General features: G+C 34.0%; 1 protein-coding gene across 1 annotated transcript in view; it reads right to left on the bottom strand.

Moving 5' to 3' along the window:
* Positions 1-10,538, bottom strand: part of GALNT13 (polypeptide N-acetylgalactosaminyltransferase 13) — a 705,305-nt gene extending 694,767 nt beyond the window's left edge. The window contains exon 1 of the mRNA XM_036747971.1: positions 10,397-10,538. Coding sequence (XP_036603866.1) covers positions 10,397-10,538 — 142 coding nt within the window. The remainder of the gene's footprint in view (positions 1-10,396) is intronic.
* Between the last annotated feature and the right edge of the window lie 11,107 nt (positions 10,539-21,645).

Genomic DNA, 21,645 nt, shown 5'->3' with positions numbered 1-21,645 from the left:
AATCTACTTTGTTGGATCTTCCTGCAAATCACATTGACTAAATCTTGGTATGCCCCATGACTCTCCCCAGGACCCTCTTCTCTTCTCCCTCTACATATGTAGCTTAGTAATTTCATGGTTTCAATTACCATCTGTATGTAAATTTTTATCAAATCTATTTATCCAGCCCTAACCTTCTTGACTTCCAGTCTCACATCATCAATTGCCTAGTGGAAATCTTGAACTTGATATTCTGTAGACATCTCAAACTCAACATGCTCAAAACAGAACTAATCATCTTTCCCTCCAAACTAAACCCTCTTCACAACTTTCCTATTAATGTTGATACAAATATTAACTTCCTTGTAATCTGGTTTGGATTCTTGGTATCATCTCTGTCTCTTCACTCATATTCACTATTCTCTTGCCATGTCTTGTCCTTCTTACTTTTACAAAATCTCTCATTCATGCTACTTTCTTTCCATTCACATAGCTGTCATTCTGATTCAGGTCTCCATCACCTCATACCTTGGCTACTGCAATAGTCTTTGGGCTGTTCTCCCTACCTCAAGGTCTCTCCCCACTACAGTGCAACCTCCTAAACATAGCATCATATGATACCGCTGCTCCTCTACTCAATAAACTCCAGTGATACCTATTACCTTTAAGATCAAATATAAAGTTTTCTATTGATCTCATGACCTGGTCTCTTCCTACATTTCTAGTCTTCTTACATTGTGCCTTTCTCTGTACTCTATGATCCAGTAGACTTCTTACAGTTTTTGACACATTACAGTCCATCTTCTGACTTCTTGACTTTTCCCTGGATGTTCCCCGTGTCTATAATATTCTCCCTTTTAATCACAATCTCCTGGATTTCCTAACTTTCTACAATACTCAGCTCAAATCCTAACTCAGAAGAGGCCTTTTTTGATCTGTTCCCCTCTCCTGCCACTTCTCACTCTATCCCAACACCTTCCTCCATGCTACAGGCTTTCCTCTGAGATTACCTCCCATTTATCCTGTATATCCCATATATGTACATAATTCTTTGCCTATTGTCTCCCATATTACTGTATGAGATAGATCCTGGAAGCAAGAATTATTATTTTGTCTGTCTTTGTATCCCTAGTGATCACAGTGCCAGACACATAGCAAACATTTAATATATACTTAGCAACTGATTAAAATATTAGGATCTTTATAGCAAAAAAATGATAACAACTGTTCCGGTAGAGAAAGAGCAAGCAATCTGCTTATTCACAGAATGGCAAGCTCACCACATGACGAAAGTCATGCCAAGGGAAAGGTGTGCAATGGGAGTGGGTATACTGGGCTGAAGGGGGAGTGATCTGAAAGGTATCAGAGAATCTACTAGATGGAAAAAAAAACTTTATATATGGATTATAAATGACACTAGAATTGTAGGGCATCGGGAAACTGAGAGCAAGGAGACCTGAGTCCTATTCCCAGTTCTACTACCAACAGGGTGAGAGGGCAAACCATTTCATTTGTTTGAGCCTGAATTTTTCCACATGCAAACAAAGCGGCTGGATCTCAAAAGTCCCTTCTACCTCAAACAATTTAGGTTCTAAAGTGGCCAGTTTGTTACAAGATGATCGATATTTTTCTGCTTGTGGCCACTTTGCTTGCAGGTATAGTGGTGATGGCAACATATAATAATAGCAAGAACTTATACAGCACTTTGAGGTTTTCAAAAAACTGTACCAAATCTTCACAATAACCCTATAAGTGAGGTGCTACTGTCATCTCCATTTTATGGATGAGGAAAGTGAAGCTGAGAGAAGTTAAAGTATTTGCCCAGTCACACAGCCAGGTCTGAGGTAGGATTTGAATTCATGTCTTCCTTGGTCCAAAACTCCAGGGCTCTATCCAACATGCTCAACTTTGTGCTAAACCTTTGGTTTCAGGACCAGTATTCCTACATCCACTAAGTGAATGAATGGTCCTAAAAAAGGGAATATAAATATACTCTACTATCATGTGGGAAGATGTTTCTAGGTTGTCAGGTGGGTGCTCTAGTCAAGAAAAATGTGACAATTACATAAAATATCTCAAGACTTTCATTCTACAAATATCTATGACACAAGACTTACATAAGAGTAAAGAATTTAAGTGACTATTATATTCCTTCCTGCCTCCTTCCCTTCTTTCCTTGCTTTCTTTCCTTTCCTTCCTTCCTTTTTTCTTTCTTTCAAAGAATTAAATTGCTTAAACAAACCTACAGGGATGCTTTGTCAGCACTAATTAATAATGAGACTAAGTATTTAAAGACCTCTCACAGTAATTTAGTTAAGATTTAATTCAAATGATTTTAATTAGTAAATTGATTTTATCCTTTAAAGTTTTACTTAAATTCATATTAAAAATATTCAGTATAACAATACTAGATTTTATTTTATCCACTGAAATGAATATGAAATAAACTAGATAACATCTTTTTGAATTTCTGAAGATTTTGATTCAAAAATTAAAAATAAATATTTTAAAATTTACTTCAAAAAAAATAAAATGAAAATATTTAGTTTAAAGTATCTGAAAAGGAAATATCACATTCAGAAACTTTAGAAGCTTATGAATTTTTTTTTTCATTTAGAGGACATGAAATCAAAATCATCAGATCTTTTGGTAAGATGATGCATCACTTGTGAGTCAATCAATAATTCTATAAACATTTATTACATGCCTACTAAGGACCATTCACCATGCTGTTCCCTGGGGATACAAAAAGAGGCAAAAGATAGTCATTGCCTTCAAGGAGTTCACAATCTAATGAAGGAGACAAGATGCCAACAAGATAAATACAGAACAAATAGGAAACAATTAATGGAGGGAAGGCATTAGAATTACAAGGAGGTGGGAAAGGCTTAGTGTAGAAAATGGGAGATTAGTTGGTACTTAAAGGAAATTAGGTAAATCAGTACTCAAAGTTGAGGAGGGTGAGCATTCCTGGCATGGTGAACAGACAGAGAAAATTCCCAGAGCCAAAAGATGGGTTGTCTTGTTTTTGGAACAGCCAGGGGGCCACTATCACTGGACTGAAGAATATAGTTTGGGAAGAGAGTTGCAAGAGGATGGGAAGGATAGGAGTAGGCTACATATAAGCGACCTTTAAATGCCAAACAGAATTTTGCATTTGAACCTGGAGGTTATAGGGAGCCCTGGAATTTGAGTGGGAGAGGTGGGATGATCAGACTTGTGTTCTAGAAAAATCACTTTGGTGGCTGAATGGAGGATGGATTGTCATAGGGATAGACTTGAGGCAGGCAGACTCATATATAATATTTATTATGAAAAAAGAAATGATTCATTAAAATTCTTGCCCAATAGATTCAGCCAGTGGACTGAAAAGGAAATGACGCATACTATCTACCTCTTATTTCTCCTTCCTTTTGTATATAGTTTTCAATATCATATGTGTTTACTGGGAACAATAAATGTATAAGTTATATGCAAATATCATGATCTCTTTTATTTAGCCAATGAGAAAATGAGATAGAAATGGCCTGAAGGAACAGTCAGAAGCCTGGAAAATATAAGCAGGAAGCAGGCCCAATGCAAATTTCCAAGGTCAAAACAAATTTACGTAGGCCTAATAATAACTTCTGCAAAATCATTTGCAAGGATGGCAGAATAGCCATTCATGTTTTGTACCTTAGGGATATATTATCTAGGAAATCTATGTGTCCTGAAACTAAAGTACACTATATTTTATGCATCATGTCTTATTTGACTACAGATAAAATTATAATCTGCATATACTAGAAACCACTATGATCAGCTCAGAGTAATTATAATATCATTCATATGTTATCATGCATCTGGTCTATCTTACCTACAGGAGTTAAGGCATGATTAAAGGCCCAATAAAATATTAGAAAACACTTGTTGGACATTGAACCCCATAATTCATCTAAATTTATTTTTGGTTTATCCTTTGTCACACTTATTAGAAAACAAATATAGCCACTCTCTCCCCAACAACTAAAGATCAAATGCAGTATTTTTAAAAATCATTTAATGAACATCTCCTGAATATGCAAGGCACTCTTAGGAACTATGACATATAAGTTTTCTGTATTGATTTTGCATCTTCCAACACAAGCTTCTATTTAGTTCTAGCTTTGTGCCAGTGTTCATTCCTATATCTACTAAGAAAATGTCCTGCTTCTTTACTGACCCTCAAAAATGAAGAGATAAAAGATCAGAGAGAGAATGTAGAGACAACAAATGGGCCAGAGCAATCAAAATGGGAATAAATAAATCCATATCAATATGATGCAAACTAGGCTACTTTTTCCATAATATGTATTGAAATTGTCTTCAACACTTTATTGATCTAAGGGACTAAGGCTTGAATCATTTCTAGATATATCAATCTAAGTACAAAGACCAGCATACTTACCATGGCACCATCATGGCCATGGCAGAGGCAAGAGAGCCATGCCCAACTAAATCAATGATAAATCCTTCTGATTACCCTTTCCATCCTATGGCTAAGTAAACTTTTGTTTTGTTAAATGTGAGATGGTCTATAGTCTCATTACTCCCAGTCTAGCACCTGAACAACCAGACCAACCTGAAACAGGCCCAGACCACAAAAATTATTATAATGTTTTAAAGTGGAAGGGAACTTAGTCATATTCTAGTCCAAAATCCTTATTTTACATGTAATGGGAGTGTTTGGGACTTTGTGTTTATCAGTGGACTCCCTGATAATTAAACACTGGGTATTCCCCAATTCATTTGATAAAATAATAGGATGTAAAAGGCAAGGAAGTGTTAAGGTTTTGACCCTTTCAGACTATGAGAGTTATATTCACAGCTTGTTAAGGGTGTGAAAGGCTAAATGGTGTTGTTGGTCCATTCATACTTTGTAAAAGGTTTGCTCCTTCAAATTCCTTTAGCAGGTAACTCAATAGAATTTTACTGTGTGGTCTATCGAATGACTGCTTAAAGGATGAGTCACATTCCAGGTGGCTTAAAAAAGCATAAGAATGTTCTCAGAAAGGAGTTATCTCTGACAGCTAAGTTATAGAAGTCTGGATTTCCTTCTGTTTCAGACTGGAAGTGCAGCTATACCTACCTCACAGAGTTGTTGTGAGGATCAAATGAGACAATATTTGCAGAGTTTAGTACAATGCCTAGCACATAGTATGCACTTAATGAATACTTGTCCCATCCTCCCTTCCCCCACTCACAGGCCTTATCCCACTGTAGATCAACACACAACTTCTGACCTTATTTTTTGAGAATGAAAAGGCCTTACAAATCTTATGCGTGTCCATCATTTCACCGCCTAAGAAACTGAGGTCAATAAAGATTAAGTGTCTAGCCCAGGGGTGGGGAACCTGCAGTGAGGAACATATGGCCTTCTAGATCCTTAAGTGCACCCTTTTTACAGAATCCAGATGTGACTTCAAGATTACAAATTCCCCAGTCCTGGGCTAGCTCACAAGAGAGTAGGCAGTAGGCAGTTAATCAAAAATCACTAAGTACCCACTATTTGCCACAAACTGTGCTAAATACTGGCAGACATCTATCTGGTCTCCTAATTCTCGTTTCCATGTTCTTACATACATAGATACATACTATGCTGCCTGTGCACAAATAATGTCAACTATGATCTACAATGTAATAATATTATACTGAGGAAATATACTAAATAAGATACAAATATATCAAAAATATACAGGGGAAGTTAGGTGGTACAGTGAATAAAGCACCAGCCCTGGAGTCAGGAAGACCTGAATTCAAATGCGATCTCAGACACTTGACACATTTACTAGCTGTGTGACCTTGGGCAAGTCACTTAACCCTAATTCCCCTGCCAAAAAACAAAAAAATACAAAAAATCAAAATATAACCCTAAAGGTGTAATTTTATTTGCTCAAACAAAGCTGTTTCCTTTTAAACAAATTGTTTTTAAGGCAAAAAAGTCTACTAAATTTGAATGCAAGGTAAAAAGATTCATTATTTCAGCTTGAAAATTAAACAATGGATCTTAGTCTATGGAAAAGATTTAGTTATAGGTTAAGATTTAAGATGGAAAATTAAGGATTGTATTCAATGAAATGACATTAGTTTTCTTGCCCTTATAGAAAATCCTGCCATATTTCTGCTGAGTCGGGTTCTGGTATTTTTGGTGACTGAGCTAAATGGCTCAGTTCAATAAATGACAAAATGATTATTCCAAACGGATGAGCTCTGTCACAAAGTATTTCCACTTTCAGCCAAGTGAATGCCTTAACTGACTCCCACCAATATGCAAGGAGGGCTGATTTATTCTAAAACATTACACGTAGATCAGCAAATCAATCCGCATATTCATTTATCAAAATCCGATGCATTCATGAAGTTCCCCTCTCTGAATAATCTTATGAAAAAGGCATAAAAATATTTATATACCAGCTAGATGAGTCTTGGCTCTATCATTTCTTCCTTTTAAGTAACTTTGCAATTCTATAAGCTATTCAATAACTACAATTACTGAGTTTTCTTGTACATATTGGTTCTAACCTTAGGAGAGAGCATGTACAACATTGCAGTTTAATGTAGAAAGTGAATTTTAAAAAAAAATTAGCATACTAAGTAATTGACACATTTTTCAATGTCATAATTTTATTTAAATCATTCAGGTTGGAGTTGTTTTAATTGTACACTTTATTTTTCCCCTCATTTTTATTTCTTCTAGTTTGCTATTAATTTAGATCTTTTTAACAAGATGCTTACCTGACACAAATGGGTAATGATCCTCACATTGAATCTGAATATGTATTTTTATTTTATAATAACAATTTTATTATTTATTATGTTATTTGGTACTCACAAAGCCCAGTCCCTTGTAGCTTTTCCCCCTGAATAAAAGTATTCAAGACCTATAAGAATGAAGCTTGTATATTCCTCAAGCTTTTGCCCATTCTCATTTATTCCTCCTGAGCCCTATTTTCACATATATTTTTCAATATTCTCTTCTAGGCCTGCATTTGCACTGAAGTCACTTAGTATGAAAGTATACATCCTAGAGTTCTTCAGTGAATGAAACCAACAAATTGCTCTCAGTCATACATGAAAGCTCTTGGAGAATGGGCAACATATTACAGGACTGGAGAAAAGAAAATCTGATTTTCAATTGGAGGAAGACATTGAAACTAGAGACCAGTAAGACTGTCTTCAATTCTTAGAAAAATTCTAGAACAGATCACTAAAAATACAGTGAATGGACACCCAGAAAAGTAATTGGTAATTGCTAAGAGCTAGCATGGCACCATCAAGAACAGGTTGTTACAGACTAAACTTATTTCTGTTTTTGATAGGATTACTAAATTTTTTTTGTCTTTGAACTACAATTTTTTTTATTCCCATGGACAGTCTGACCAGTTTTTGTGACTATGTACATAAAAGAAACTATATTAAGTACAACACATACATTTCATTAATTACCTAAAATATCAGGATGAAGGTGCAGACTAACTTAACAGATTAAATAAACTTTGCTCTATAAACATAGTTGGAAACTACAGTACTTTCATTACTAGAGAAAGGGGAGAGGAAGCCAGCAAACAGGCTCATGGATTGTGGGAGGCTGAGTGTGCAGAACCAGGAGAGGCAGCCATCTCCTCACTCCCATGGCTGGGCCTCCAGGTTACTCTTATTAAAAACCATTCCTGCTTTTCACTTTTCTGGAGATGGCCAGGATTTTGTCAAGGCTCTGCTGCACCTCAAGCCAGAGGGATGCCCTGTGCCTTATGCCTGGGGTTGAGATAGAGATCCAACATCCCCTAGCTTTTGCTACTTCTAAGCTCTTGGGGCTAACAGCCGAAAAGGTGACACAGACCTGTCAAACATGTAAGTGTAAAGGATCCTATAGACATGCACTCATGAAGACTAGAGAGGAATCCTGGAGCTCTCAAGGGGCACTAAATATTAATCTTATTCAGGATCATTGTGTTACAAAGAGGTTAGTAAAGACTAATGGGTCACTGGCTATTGAGGGAAATGATTGAAACTGACTGTATTTGTGATTTAGCCACATGACATTTGGCTTAGCCTGGCAGGGTACAGGTTATAGGCACTCAACAGAATTCTAGAATAGGAATTCAAGACAAAACTCAGGACCATGACATCCTATCAAATTAAGAAAAAAAGAAAAAAGGCAAGGGGGTCTGTCTGTGACACAAGGGGATGGCGAGTCAGCATGGTGCAAATTTACATACAATTTAACAAATGATTTTTGTTCTTTAAAAAAATAACGATAAAGGAGGTGGCTAAGAAAACCCCAACACTTCTTCCCTGGTCTAGTTGTTTCTCTATCACCATCCAGCATCTTGAATCTGGCAGACCACAGTGATGATAAGAGCAGTTCCCTTCCCACTGCCATAGGTTTACTAAATGAATAGATCATGACAGTATTGTGGATTAATTTACCTAGATTTCTACAAAGCATTTGTAATGTACTGTAAAACATTATTGTACAAGATACGGAGAGAAGTTGGCTAGATAGTAGTACATTTAAATGGATTCAGAGCTGACTGAAAGGCCAGATTTAAATGTACTGTTTTAAAAGGTATTATGTCAACTTAGCAGGAAGTCTTAGATTGAGTGCCACAGATCTTGTGCTTAGCCTTGTGTATTTTAATACATTTATCAGGGACTTCAAAAAAGGCACAGATGACATGCTTTTCAAATATGTAAATGACAAAAACATGGAAGAGATAACTACTAGATGAGTGAGGATCCAAAAGTCACTACATATTAGATTGCATTAATAGAGACAATGTTTCTAAGACTAAGCTGATGATAACCTTTGAACACTTTCTCCTAGTCAGACCACATGTTGAGTATTATATTGAGTTCTGGGCACTCCAGTTTCTAAAAGATACTAATAAGTTGATGAAACTCTCAATGATGAAGGATTATGGAGTACATGAGGTCCATGCTGTATGAGGATGAACTGAAGGAATCAGTGATGGGTATCCTAGAGATGACTTAAAGGCCCAAGATAGCTGTATTAATAGATATAGCATTTGGAGGGATGTCATATTAAGAGAGGAATTAGAATTGCTCTATTTGTCCACAGAAAACAGTACCAGGTGAACTGAATAAAAAAAAAGAAAATTAAGTCTTGATGATGGTCTAACAGAGAATTGCAAAAGTGGATCAGAACATGTAGGAAGGAAATACATTGGAAATCATAAAGCAGAAGCTATAACAAACATTTTGTAGGGGTTCCTTTAAAGGTATGGATTAGACTAGATTGATAATCATATTTCTTCCAACAAGAAAATTCTGGGATTCTGCGGTAAAAATATACATGCATGCATGCATATATACATGTATATGTACATGTGTACATACACACATAAGTACATGTTGTGCATTGTTTATACATGTATATATGTTGCACATGTGTGTATAAATGTGTATATGTGTGTATGCACAGAGACACATGCACAATGAATCAATGAATCATTGAAGCATCTAAGGAAGTTAATTTCCCACAATGTTGATAATAATCTCTATATATCTAAAGTATATAAACCTAGTTCTATTTTTGAAGTACATTTTAATTAGTTAACAACTTTAGACATTAAAACAATTTATCATAACAATAAATAACTAATAAGACTTTTTTTAAAATGATGCTATTTATTCGATATTTATAATCACTTCCCTTCTGGACAAAACTTTAAAAGTAAACCCTACGTTATCTCTGAAGTAGAGCATTTTCAAAGCAAACTAAAAAGGTACAGATAGTATGTTTAAATTATTCAAGTGGAATGCCAAGTGTCATTTACTACTTCTGGAAAACCTATTTATTAAGTATATTTCAAAAACAATTTTACAGTTATTGAAATGTAAAACACTTACATCAAAGAAAGGGCTAGAATCTTTTGTAGTAAACAAATCTCATATCTTTATTTCTAATTATACCTATTTCTGCGTATAACTAATATATTGTTTCATAATTCTTAGTCATTAAACCAGGTTCTTTGGAGAAGTCATTTTATTATTCTACTGAAAAAATTTTGTTGTTACTTTATATTCTTGAAAGTATCATAAATTATATATCTTTCAAGTGATTATAAAATAAAAAATTCAGAAATGCATGCTTAACTTTAAATGTAAAAAATCTAGATCTCCAACAGATTTTGGGCATTATCTCATCTTATCCCTTTATGTTACTTTTAAAGAAAATGAGACCTCAAAAGGTGATGATTCGATAGGGGCAATTTTTTAGTTTGACAATAAGGTATGGAAGTGAGTTAATTTGAATTATTGAGTTTTTCTCTTAATGCCATTTCTTCCCAAGTTGGCACCATTTTAGGAAGCTGGATATGTCATCAGAAATCACTGCTTTTTAACTGAAAAAAAAAATCATATTTAGAATACTTACCCCTTAATGCAGGTAGCAGGTACCTCTCTTTCTTGTCGTCACATTTGTTACATTCACTAAAGTACTGGAGTAAAAAGACATCTACAAGAACCCACATGAGGGAAGTGGCTAAAGCCACCTTGCAGTAAACAAATCTCCTCATGACTCTCCTTGACTTCTAGTTAACACACGAAATAAGGGCAGGTGCTGCTATGTTGAATCCAAGTCACAGAGATAAAGATCCAGCATGAAAGCAGGGGCATCCCACTGTAATGAAAAGAGAAATTTGATTTACTATAGATTCTTTTATGTTTTTGTTTTTGTTTTGTATATTTTTTGAGGTGGCAAAATAGTCACATATTCAAGGTACCCAAATGCTTCAGTACAAAGAGGCACTCAGACTTTTAAATATGAAATCAAGAATCCAACTAAATGAGATTTACAAGTAGCCTAGAAGTCTGAATTTCTAATATCTGATTCTAAATTTATTTCTATACAGCTGTGAATCTAGCCAGTTCACTTGAATTATTTCTTTCTATTTCTTGATCTTTTAAATGTGATTAACAAAACTACAATGAGTTGTAAACAAAATATCCATAGAGGCCAACATGATATGAGATTTTTAAAAATTCTGGTTTTGTGATGGAGACACATAATAATGTAAAGTAATCCAAATTGCCTTCTGCTTCTTTTCTGACATGGATTCCTATTTACTGAGATAAAGGTAATACATTTTTGGAATTCTTAATTTTTTTAATACAAATGTGAGGAGTGTGTATGTATGTGTGTTCAAATGTTCAATAATAATGACTTACAGTAGCTCAAAAAATGACATGAATAAACACTCACAATGACTCAGAAAATTAAAACTCAATCATAAAGTCTTTTGGATTGTATCTAAAAGACTCTTTATGATTGTAAAATTTCTTTGTGCAAGCTAGATATGTAGCTTGTTTGTAGAAAGATATAACAAAAGAGTTAAATATAAAGATACTAGGGATACTTCACAAATCTTTGTCTCAGAAAGGAAAAATTAAGTTTCAATTCCATGAGGGATAACATCTTTAATACCCAATCTTTGAATCAATGGCAAGTTACTTATCATACAGCAACACAAAAGATTCACAGCCTATCTAGTTTAGTGCACATTTCAGAAACCTTTGCAAGAGACTAACAGTTAACAAAGTACATAAGAATGTATTATGCACATTCTAATTCTGCTATAATTTACAAACAAATTGATATCATTGATGAAAAATCATGCAATGTCCAGAGTTTCAAATGTATGTCATTGTTTCTTTTTAAGCTATAATTTTTGGGACTTCTGGAGCCATAGTCCAGATGGTGGAGTAGAGGGAGCACCCAAAAGAGGTCTCCCAACATTACTCTCCAAACAACTTTAAAATAGAGCCTCAAATAAAATTTTAGAGTGACAGAGTCAACAAAAAGTCAGTGATAGGACTAGATGGTAGAGACAAAAGCAGTGACAACTTCAGAAGCTCTCAAATCAAAGACATAAAGGGGACTGCACAACCAGCCAGAAAATAAATTACAGGGTATTTGCAGTGCTAGCACTGGACTAAAGACCAGATGCTGTTTAACAGTTCCATTGCCTATACCCATTTCTGGGTTATAGTTCAAGGGCAGAGAGGAGTAGTCAAATGGAAGTGGCAGTCCTGAGAGGCAGTATCACTTCAAAATCCAAGGGATCAGAGACCCAGAGGAATAGCATTATCTTTGGTCCCAAGGGAGAAGGGATTCTAAGGAGCAACACTAATTGCAATCCCAAGGCATCCTTCCTGGGGAAGGAACAGAGAGTAAACCAAGAGAACAGCAACCACATCTCTCCCCGTCACCCCACATTGGAAGCATAAAAAACTTCCAAATCCCCAGAACTAGCTCTAAAAATAGGAGTGTGAAAAAGGCTGAAAGTGAGAAAGAGAGCCCTTTTCCCCCCTTGCAGAGCCCAATATTAACATAAAATTCCCAACTGAGAAATTGGTTGGAAAAAAGCAAACAATAACAACAAAAATAAAATAAAATAAAATAAAATAAAATAAAATAGTTTGTGCATAAAAGATACTATCGTTAAAGGGAAAATCATGCTACAAACACAGAAGTCAGTAAAGTCAAAACAGGCACTACCAAAACCTCCAAATAAATTGTTAATTGGAAATAAGACTAATAGGAACTCTTGGAAGAGCACAAAATTTTTTTTCAAAATCAAATAAGAGATGTAGGTGGAAAATTAGGTAAAGAAATGAAAATAAAGCAAGGAAATTATGAAAAGTAAATTAACAACTTGGTTAAAAGAGGTGTAAAAATATTGAACAAAATAACACCTTAAAAACCAGAATTCATCAAATGGAAAGAGAGGTACTAAATTTAACTGATGAATATAATTTCTTTTAAAAGCAGAATTGATCAAATGGGAAAACACCTCACTGAAGAAAATAATTACCTAAAATTAGAATGGGGCAAGTGGAAGCTAATAATTCCACAAAACATCAAAAAACAAGTAAAAATTTAAAGAAGAAAAAACATAAAAAATTGCAAAATATATCATTGGAAAAACAACTGAACTGGAAAGTAGATAAAGGAGTGATAATTTAAGAATTATTCAACTACCTGAAAGCCATGACCAAAAAGAGCCTAGACATGATATTGCAAGAGATTGTCAAGGAAGACTGACCCAAAATGCTAGAATTAGAGGGTAAAATAAAAAATTGAAAGAATCTACCTATCACCTCCTGAAAGAGATGCCAAAATGGAAACTCTCAGAAAATATGTGTGTATATATATATATATATATATATATATATATATATATATATATATATATATCAAGGTCAAGGAGAAAATAATCCAAGGAGGCAGAAAGAGCCAATTAAAATATCATTGAGTAACAATCTGGATCACACAAGATGTAGCAGATACCACCTTAAAAGAGTGGAAGACTTGGAATATGATATTCTGGGAGGCAAAAGAGCTGGGATTATAACAAAGAATAACTTACACAGCAAAAATGAGTATAATCCTTTGGTGGGGGTGGATATTTAAGTAATTAGAGGATGTTCAAACATTTCTGATGAAAAGACCAGAGCTAAAGAGAAAACTTGACCTTCAAATATGACTCAAGAGAAGTATAGAAAGGTAAATATGATTGAGAAATCAGAACAGACTCAATAAGATTCAACTATTTACTTTTCTATATGAGAATGTGATATATGTATTTTCTAAGAATGTTGTCATTACCAGGCAGTCAGAAGGATTCTACATAGAAAGATAACGCAGAAGAGAGTTATGTTGGGATGATGTAAAATAATGGGTGTGTGTGTGCGTGTGTGTGTGTGTGTGTGAGAGAGAGAGAGAGGGAGAGAGAGAGAGAGAGAGAGAGAGAGAGAGAGAGAGAGAGAGAGATCCCCAAGGAAGAGCTTTTATAATGAAGAAAATGTTGGGGGAGGGCATAAGGATAAGGTTAAACTTAAAAGGATTCTACTTAGAAAAAACCTATAGAAAAGAGTTAATTATTTTGTGGTGATTTTTTTTAAATGGAGAAGCACAGAAGGAAGTCAATTTCCAATGGAGGGAAAATATTGAGGGGAGGTGGCAATGCTTTGAAACTCACTCACATATAAATTGGTTCAAACAGGGAGCTACACACACACACATGTGTGTGTGTGCGCGTGCGTGCGTGCGTGTGTGTGTCTTACACAACAAGGAGATAGAAAGGGAAGGGGATAAGAGATAGGGGAAGATAAAATGGAGGGTAGATAAAAGAAGGCATTAGTCAGAAGCAAAAGATAATTTCGAAGAGGGATAAGATAAAAAGACACAGAAGAAGGATAAACAGAATAAAATAGTTGTAAAGAAATGCAGAGTTCGTAATCATAACTATGAATATGAATAAGATGAACTCACCCAAAAAATAAAAGCGGTAAGCAGAATGGATTAGAAACTGGAATCCAACAATATGTTGTTTACAAGAAAGACACTTGAAACAGGAGACATATACAGAATTAAAAATGAGAAGCTGGAACAGAACCTATTATGTTTCAGCTGAAATAAAAAAAGTAATCATGATCTCAGCCAAAGCAAGAGTGAAAATGGACCCAATAAAAGGGATAAGCAGGGGAACAAAATCTTGCTAAAAAAAGAATCATAGATAATGAAGCAATATTAACGCTAAATATATGTTCACCAAATGACATAGCATCCAAATTCTTAAAGGAAAAGTTAAATGAACAATAAAAAATACTAGTGGGAGACTTCAACTTTCTTTCCTCATAGCTAGATAAATTTACTAATGAAATAAATAAGAAAGAAGTCAAGGAGATGAGTAGAGTCATAGAAAATTTACATGTGATAGAAATTTGAAGAAAATGGAATGGGAATACAAAGGAGTGAGTATACCTTTGTTTCAGGTATATATGACACCTTCACAAAAATTGACCTTGAATTAAGGCATAAAATCCTCACAATGAAGTACAGAAAAGCAGAAACATTGCCCTTTTCCTACCATAATGCAAAAAAATACATATATTAAGGAGCTGTCAGAACGTGGATTAAAAGCTAATTGGAAACTAAATAATCTAATTATAAAGAATGCATGGGTCAAAGAACAAATCATAGAAATAATGAATAATTTCATTAAAATAACAACCATCTCAAATTCATAAGGTGCAGACAAAACAGTATTCAGTGGAAAATGTATATCTTTAAATGTGTAAATTAATAAAAGAGAGAAAGAGCCAACCAATGATTTGGGCATGAAATTAAAAAAAGACTAGAAATACAACAAATTAAAAATCTTTAAATAAACACCAAAATAGAAATCCTGAAAATTGAAGGAGAGATCAATAAAATTTCAAGTAAAATCATTGAGCTGATAAATAAAGTTGGATATCATTTTATGGGAAAAATGGATGTCATTGATTATTTTGATTTAAAAAAGAAAACATCAAATAACTAGCATCAAAAATGAAAACTGTGAATTCACCACCAATGAAGGTCAAATGAAAGTAATTGTTAGGAGTAATTTTGCCCAATTATATTCCAGAAACATTGAAAATCTAGGTGAAATGGATGAATATTTACCAAAATATAAGCTGGACAGATTAATAGAAGATATAAATTTTTATATGACCCGACCCTAGAAAAAGAAACTGAAAAAGCATTCAATGAGCTCCCTAAGAAAAAATTCCCAAGAACCAGAGGGATTCATAAGTGAATTCTATCAAACATTTAAGGAATATTGAATCCCAATAATATATAAACTATTTTTTAAAAATAGGTATAAAAGGAATCCTTCCAAATTCCTTTTATGACATGAATATGATATTGATACCTAAACCAGGAAAAGCAAAAACAGGGAAAGAAAACTATAGACCAATTTTCTTAATGAATACTGATGGAAATTTTTTAAATAAAATACCAGCAAAGAGATTATAGCAATGTATCACAAAGGTCATATACTATGACAAGGCGAGGCTTATCCCAACAACGCAGGACTGCTTCAATGTTAGGTAAACTGTTAGCATATTGCCAATATCAATAACAGAACCAACAAAAATCATCCGATTTCCTGAAAAGTTGAAGAAAAATGCCTTCAACATGATATAACACCCATTCCTATGAAAGACTCCAGGAAGCATAGGAATAAATGGGGCAACTCTACCCAACTTAATTTACTTGCTCAATTTCATAAAAATCAAACTACCAAAGGATTATTAATAGACCTAGAAAATATGACCAAAAAATCACCTGGAAGAACAAAAGGTCAAGGATATCAAATGAATCAATGAAAAAAAATGTTAAGAAAGGCAGCCTAGCAGTTCCAGATTTCAAAATTAGAAAGCAGCAATTATCAAAACAATCTGGCACTGTCTAAGAAATAAAGTGGTGGATGAGTGTAATAGATAAGTTATATAATGCATATTAGTAAACAACATAGTAATGTATTCTTTGATAAACCCCAATGATCCAAACTTTGGGTATCAGAACTTGGCATTTGAAGAAAAATATTGCTGGGAAAACTGGAAAGCAGTTTGGAAAAAAAATTAAGGCATAAAGCAACATCTTGCAATGCATACCAACAATAGGTCAAAATAGATTAAAAAAATTTAGAAATAAAGAGTGATATCACACATAAACTAGAAGACCATGGAGAATGTAGCCTTCGGATATATGGATAAAGGAAGACCTTATTACTAAACAAGAGATAGAGGAAATTACAGGAAATAGATTCTTTTGATTACTTGAAATTAAAAAGTTTTCGCACAAATAAAACTAAATGCATCGAAAATTAGAAGGAAATCAACAAACTGGCAGGGGGGAGGAATTTCTACCAACTTTCTCTGATAAAGGACTCATTTCTCAAATACATAGGGAAAAGAGCCAAAGTTCTAAACAATCCCCATTCCCCAGGCAGTAAATCATCAAAAATATGAAAAGGTACTTTTCAGAAACAGGAATTAAAGCTAGCAATAATAAGATGAAAAAATTATCTAAATTACCACTTATTAGAGAAATACACATTAAAACAACTCTAAGATACCCACTCATACCTATCAGATTGGCTAACTTGACAGAAAATCAAAATGACAAATACTGGAGAGGTTGTAGAAAAATTAATATACTAATGCACGTTTAGTGAAGTTGTGAACTAATCCAACCATTCTGGAGAACAACTGGAAATTATGCCCAAAGGATTATAAAATTATTTATGCCCTCTAACCCAGCAATGCTATTACTAGGTCTATATCCCAAAGAGGTTAAAGAAAAGGGAAAAGTTTTGTATGAAAATATTTATAGTAGCCTTTTCTGCATTAGCAAAGAATGGGAAATCAAGGGGATGCCCATCAATTGGGGAATGGCTGAACAAGTTGTGGTAAATGATAGTTATGGAATATTATCATGTTATAAGAAATGATGAACAGGATAGTTCCAGAAAAACTTTGGAAAACATGTGATAAACTCATGCAAAGTGAAATACCCGAATGAGAAGAAGAATGTATACAGTAATATTAATATTGTAAGCATGATCGATTGTGAAAGACTTAGCTACTCTTATCAAGACAATGACCCAAAACAATTCCAAATGACCCATGAGAAAAACAATATTACATACTCAAGAGAGAGATCTGATGAATTCTGAATTCAGATTGAAATGTATTTCTTTTTACTGTCTTTGTATTTTTTTTGTTTCTGTAGAGTTTTTTTTGGGGGGGTGACATGGCTAATATGGAAATGTTTTGTATGTATAACCAATACAAATTTGCTTACCTTCTCAAGGATAAGGTAAGAGAGGGAGGGAGGGAAGGAGGGAGAAAATTTTGAACTCAAAATTCTAAAAAATTGCTGAAAGAAACATTTATGCCTAATTGGGAAATATCCATAAAAATTAAATCCATTATGATTTCAGGCTTTTAGTTTATTTTTTAGTCTAATGCCACTTTATATTAAACTCCTATCTTTATAGCAAACAATTTACTTGATTCAATTTTTTTTTTATTTCTAGGCAGATGATTCTTAGATCTTTTCATTTAATCTTAACATCTCTCTTGACATCCAATCTCTCATTTTCAATGACTTCTTGGTCATCTCAAAATGCCTTAGAGGCATTTTAAATTCAAGATGTCCAAAACTGAACTTATGATCTATACCTAAAACCTTCTTCTCTTCCTATCTTTCTTATTAAAATTAAGGGCACTACCATCCTCCTAGTCATCCAAGATCACAACCTTGGTGTAATCTTTGACTATTTACAATCACCCCCACCCACATCCAATATTTGTCAAGTCAATGATTCTCTCTTCATATTATCTTCTTTCCCCTTTACTCCTCTAAAACTCCCACCACCCTGGTGCAGGCCCTTGTCATCTCACATGTGGACTACTGTAATAGTCTCAAGTCTCTCTAGTCCATACTCTATGCAGATATCAAATTGACTTTCCTAAAGAACAGCCCTGACCATGTTAGTCCTCTATTCAATAAACACTTTTGGCTAACTATTTCCACCAGGATCTGGTATAAAATCCTGTATTTGTCTTTTAAATTCCCTGTTAAACTGGCTCCTTCCTACATATGTGGTCTTCTTACACTTTAGTTTTTTCCTACATATTCTACAGTCCAGTAACACTGGCCTTCTGCTGTTGCTTGAACACTGTATTTTATCTCCTGACTCTGAACTGCCTCACTGTATGTCTACATTGCCTTGAATTCTCTCCCTCCTCACCTCTGTTTCTTGGCTTCTCTGGCTTTTTTCAAGTCTCAGCTAAAACACTACTTTCTAGAAAAGACATTCCTGTCCCCACTTAATGCTGAGATTTTTCCTAATTTATCCTGCAAATTTCTTGGTTTTAAATATTTTTTTTGCAATTTGACTCACCCATTAGACTGTGAACTCCTGAAGGAAGGGACTGTTTTGCCTTTATTTTCTATCTCTAGCACTCAGTATGGTGACTAGAATGAGTAGATACTTGATAAACACTTGGTGATTTCACTTGGCCACTGAAATATCTCTATTCATATTTATACAAAACATTTAATCTATATTTCATGAAAAACTTTCCATTAAAGTCCTACTGTGATACCTTACAGTGGCATAGAAGTAAATCCAGTTTTGCAATATTGTCATTAGAATCTAAACTCTGACAAGCTCTTACAAGCTGAAATGGCTTTGAATAAGAAACTTTATGTTGGCTATTCACTGACTTTTACTGAATTCAGTGACATCTAGTTGCAAAACTTTGGCCACAAGATGATGAATTTCTTTTTGGATATAGTAACTCACAAAGTCTTTCTAATGAACCATAATAATATTAAAATGTATAGCAGCTGAAGAAATGCTTAAGCTGTCCAAATCACAGAATCTTAGTGTATTTAAATATGATCGAAAGGAGATTAGTTTACAAAATTAAAATGGACAAAAAGCACATTTCCCAGACTATATGTAATTAATCAAGCAAGCTATTAAACTATTATTGTGTGTACATGTATGTGTTGTATTTACTGTGTGTGAGACTGAGAGAAAGAGTGAGAACTATTGAAGAAAAATGAGCTAAGTTGATGACAAAAGGGTAAGCAAAAATTAAGCAGACATTTAAATTTAGGGAATTCGGCAGAATTTTCAATGAGGGCAAACTTCTCAATAAAAAATAAATAAATAATCACAATACATCTCAAAATATCTATTTAGGATAGGAGTACTATTTTTTATCTCACTAACTTCCTCAGAATATGAACCCACATTTTGTTTTACTCCAAAGTAACTATCAATGGTTACGTTTTCCAATGAAGAAATGAAAAAAAATTATGGTCATATGAAAATGCTCTCAATCATTATTGATTAGAGAAATGCAGATTAAAAAAGCTTAAGTTATCATTTTACACCTACCAGATTGGTTAAAATGATGGAAGGGAAAAGTGACAAGTGTTAGAGAGGATGTAGAAAAATTGAGACACTAATTCACTGTTGGTGGAATTCTGAACTGATCTAACCATTGTGAAGACCAATCTGGAATTATACCCAGAGAATTATTAAAATACCTATACCCTTTGGGCATAATAAGAGAATATTGCATACAGTAAGAGAAATATTATTTTAAGAACAATTTTGAGACAAAATAAGTTTTGTCTGTTATAAATACCTAAATCAACTATAAAGAACATATATAGAAAGATGCTACCTGCATCCAGAGAAAGAACTGATAAATAGATGTATAGAAAACTTTACATATGTATGTAAAATTTTATATATTATGTATGTGTGCATATGTGTATATATATGTATATATATACATATATACATATATATATATATATCTAGCCACTTGTCTAATGGTAGCCATCTCTGGGGCAGGGGAAGGGAAGGAAAAAAGAAAAAAATGTATATGATAATTTGATAATTTTGTTATGTATTTAAAAGGAATGGCAAATTGTGCATAGTCAATTTGAAATTTCATTTACAATCATCTTTTCATTGTAATATATTATGGAAATGTTTGTTTTATTCCATAAGTAAAAATAAAATTCAAAATATTTAACAAAAATATTCTCCATGTCCTGTGAATAATTATTATAATGATAATGGATCTAAGTAGAATACCCAACATTAACCCCAAATAATCAGTTACCAAATGTTCTAGACTTTATCGCCACAATATCAGTTACCCCCTTCTTTCTATTGACGTAGACAGTACCCTAGTTTGGGCAATATTCAATTCTTAGCTGTATAATATTATGGCTTCAGGCAACAAACATGTATTAGTGCCTATGAAGTGTCAAGACTTTGCTAAGTCCTGGGGACACAAAGAAAGGTAAAAGCTAGTTCCTGCCCTCAAGGAACTCATAGTTTAAAGGGGAAGACAACAATCAAACCACTACATATAAATAAGCTATACACCAAATAACCATCAGAAGAAAGGCACTAGAATTAAAGATCAGCAGGAAAGGCTTGCAGAACATAGGATTTGGCTGAGATTGAAGGAAGCCAGGAGGCTTAGATGAAAAGGAAGGAAGAAGTCCAGGCATATGCAATGTGCAATGAAATATGAGGAACAGGAAATAGGATGTCTTGTTCCAGGATGTCACTTGCATGAAGGCCACTGTCATTCAATGACAGAGTACACAGTTGGTTGTAAGGGATAAGAAGAAAGAGTAAGGGAAAGAATCTTATAAAGGGCTTTCATGCGAATGGAAGATTTCATCCTAACCATGATAGGAGGGGAGAAAACAAGCATTTATTAAATGCTCTATTACACACCAAGCATTATGCTAAGTGCTATACAAACATTATATCTTTAAATCCTCACAAGAACCTTGGAAGTTGCTATTATAATCCTCATTTTACCTTTGAGAAAACTGAAAGCTGAAAGCAGACAGAGGGTGAATGGTTTACACTGAGCCACACAGTTACTAAAGTGTCTGAGGTTGAATTTGAATTCAGGTATTCCTGATTCCAGGCCCAGTGCTCTATTCTACCACCTAGCTGCTATACTTAGGCCACTATCATCTGCATAGTTGCTACACCAATATTTCTAAAGCATAGATCTGATCATGTGACATTCTCCTGCTGAAGGTTATATGCTCCTTATTGATACTAGAATATCTTACAATTTCCTGTTTAACATTTAAAACTTTTCAAGATATGATCCCTACCTATCTTTCCAGACTTATTTTCCTTAACTACTACTCATATACTTTAGTCAATTAAACTGGCCTAATAAATGTTCTCCATATTTGATATTTAGCCTTTTGCCTTTGTGCTT

Source organism: Trichosurus vulpecula, chromosome 2 (assembly GCF_011100635.1).
Source record: "Trichosurus vulpecula isolate mTriVul1 chromosome 2, mTriVul1.pri, whole genome shotgun sequence".
Classification (NCBI taxonomy): Eukaryota; Metazoa; Chordata; class Mammalia; order Diprotodontia; family Phalangeridae; genus Trichosurus; species Trichosurus vulpecula.
This window is presented reverse-complemented; position numbering and strand designations above follow the sequence as displayed.